Raw genomic sequence first — 2064 nt, 5'->3', positions numbered from 1 at the left:
GACTTTATTATATTTAGAAAATAAACATGAATCTATAATTTGATACAAAATAAAAATAAACAGTGATTCAGTCAGATTATTTGTATTTTTTCTGTAGTTTTTATATTTTCTCTGTATCCAACAGTTTTATTTGTTTTAGTTTGAATAAAACAGATTTATTAATTATTAAATCAGATGTTTTTCAGGGTTTTGTGTCTCAGTGATGAAGAATCGACTCCTCTTCCTCCTGCTGCTGAGCTCAGGTCTGACACTCTTCAGATGATTAAAAACCATCATCTTTATTATTTTTCACGACTCGTCACAGATCTGACGTCACATTTACAGATTATTTGTCGACTTTAAGAAACAATAATCCTGTAGAAGCTGGTGAGACGTGTGTGAGACGAGGTCTGAAGAGAAAAAGTAGAAAAACAACAAAATATTTCATGTTTTGTTCCATCAGCTTCAGTTACACAAGTTCTGATGATGATGATGATGATGATGATGATGATGATGATGATGAGTTTTAGGGTGCACATATTTTCAGGGTCGGTTCAGAACTGCAGGTGGACCAGTCCAGAACCTGTAGTTTTCTTTATACAAGAGGTCCAGATCATGACAGTTCTACCTCCGTGCTCTGCTGGACTTCAGTCTGTAGTGGTCCTCCAGGATCCTGTAGGTTCTGCTGGTTCAGTTTCTGAGTTCATCCAGAACTGGGCTGGTTGGACTTGGAATCCTGATCCATCTGGTCCAGGTTTCTCTGTGTGAGGGTCCAGAGAAGTGGGTCCACCCTGAGGGCCCTGATGCTTCAAACATCTGAATTATTTTAGATTTAATTTAGTTTTTAAAACATTAAGATTCAGCTGAAAGAATAAAAACATGAGCAGAACTTTTTACTCAGTTCTGTTTCCACTCAGAACCAGAACCAGAACCAGATCCAGTCTTTTCTTGTGTTCTGGCTGCAGTTTGTTGTTTGGCCACCAGGTGTCAGTAAATCTCAGTAAATCTCAGTAAATCCAGTCCGAACCTTCTGGTCCCTCAGGGTCTCTGCTGGTCCCTGGTACTGGGTCCGGTTACACCGTCAGACGGTTCAAGTATGTGACCCTGAAGAAGACCTGGGCCGAGGCCCAGACCTACTGCAGGGAGACCTTCTTGGACCTGGCCACCATCCAGAACTCCAACAACATCACCGAGGCCCAGAAGGTGGCGGGGACCTCCCAGGTCTGGATCGGACTCTTCAACGGGACCTGGAAGTGGTCTCAGGAGCAGAACCAGGACATCTCTAGCAGCAGCTGGTACACCAACTGGTACCCGGGCCAGCCTCAGGAGGAGAACTGTGTGGCCTTCAGTAATAATGGGTACTGGTCCACGATGGACTGTGGACTGCAGTACCCCTTCTTTTGTTTCAACGGTCAGTCCCGTTCTGACTCAGGTCCTGCTTCTGTTCTAGTCCTGGTCTCGTGGGCTGATTGGATGTTTTTTTGTCCAACAGCTTTACTTCAAACCAACATCCTGGTGAACATGCAGAAGACCTGGTCTGAGGCCCAGACCTACTGCAGGACCCAGTACTCAGACCTGAGCAGCATCACCAATGCCCTGGACAACACGGCTCTTTACCTTAAGGTGATCCTGGGACCCACGTACGCCTGGACCGGTCTGCACAGATCCTCCTGGACATGGTCCGATGGCAGCAACGGGTCCTTCACGGCCTGGGGGTTCCAGCCGTCCTATCAGAGGGGGGACTGTGTCCTGATGGACTTGTATTATGGGACCTGGTTCTGGAAACCCTGCAGTGAAGGCCACCCCTTTCTCTGCTACGCAGGTGAGTCCTGCTCCAAGACCTCTTGGTCCAAATCTACAGGTCCAGATCTACAGGTCCAGGTCTCTATGGGCCCAGGCTCTGGTCCTGCAGATCTGATCTGGTCCTCCTGTCCCCTGCAGACTACAGACCTTTATCAAAGCGGTCGGTGAAGGTTCATGTGAATCCAGGATCTGCAGACTTGAGTGATCCTGAGGTCCAGGACTCCCTCCTGCAGCAGGTCTGACTCTTCAGGACTTTATTTAAACTCAGGAAATATTTAAGAT

The 2064-nt window shown here is 46.8% G+C and overlaps 1 protein-coding gene across 1 annotated transcript; it reads left to right on the top strand.

Moving 5' to 3' along the window:
- Positions 1–125: 125 nt before the first annotated feature.
- LOC106533262 (macrophage mannose receptor 1) lies at positions 126–2018 on the top strand (the record flags this gene model as incomplete). The annotated part of the gene is given in 4 exon segments (XM_014029501.1): positions 126–242; positions 1022–1390; positions 1472–1801; positions 1921–2018. Coding segments are annotated over 4 exon segments (837 nt in total), but the record flags the coding sequence as incomplete, so codon positions are not given.
- Between the last annotated feature and the right edge of the window lie 46 nt (positions 2019–2064).

This window comes from Austrofundulus limnaeus, unplaced genomic scaffold, assembly GCF_001266775.1.
Source record: "Austrofundulus limnaeus strain Quisiro unplaced genomic scaffold, Austrofundulus_limnaeus-1.0 Scaffold915, whole genome shotgun sequence".
NCBI classification, from domain to species: domain Eukaryota; kingdom Metazoa; phylum Chordata; class Actinopteri; order Cyprinodontiformes; family Rivulidae; genus Austrofundulus; species Austrofundulus limnaeus.
Note: the sequence above shows the minus strand (reverse complement) of the source record. Positions and strands in the feature narration are given on the sequence as shown.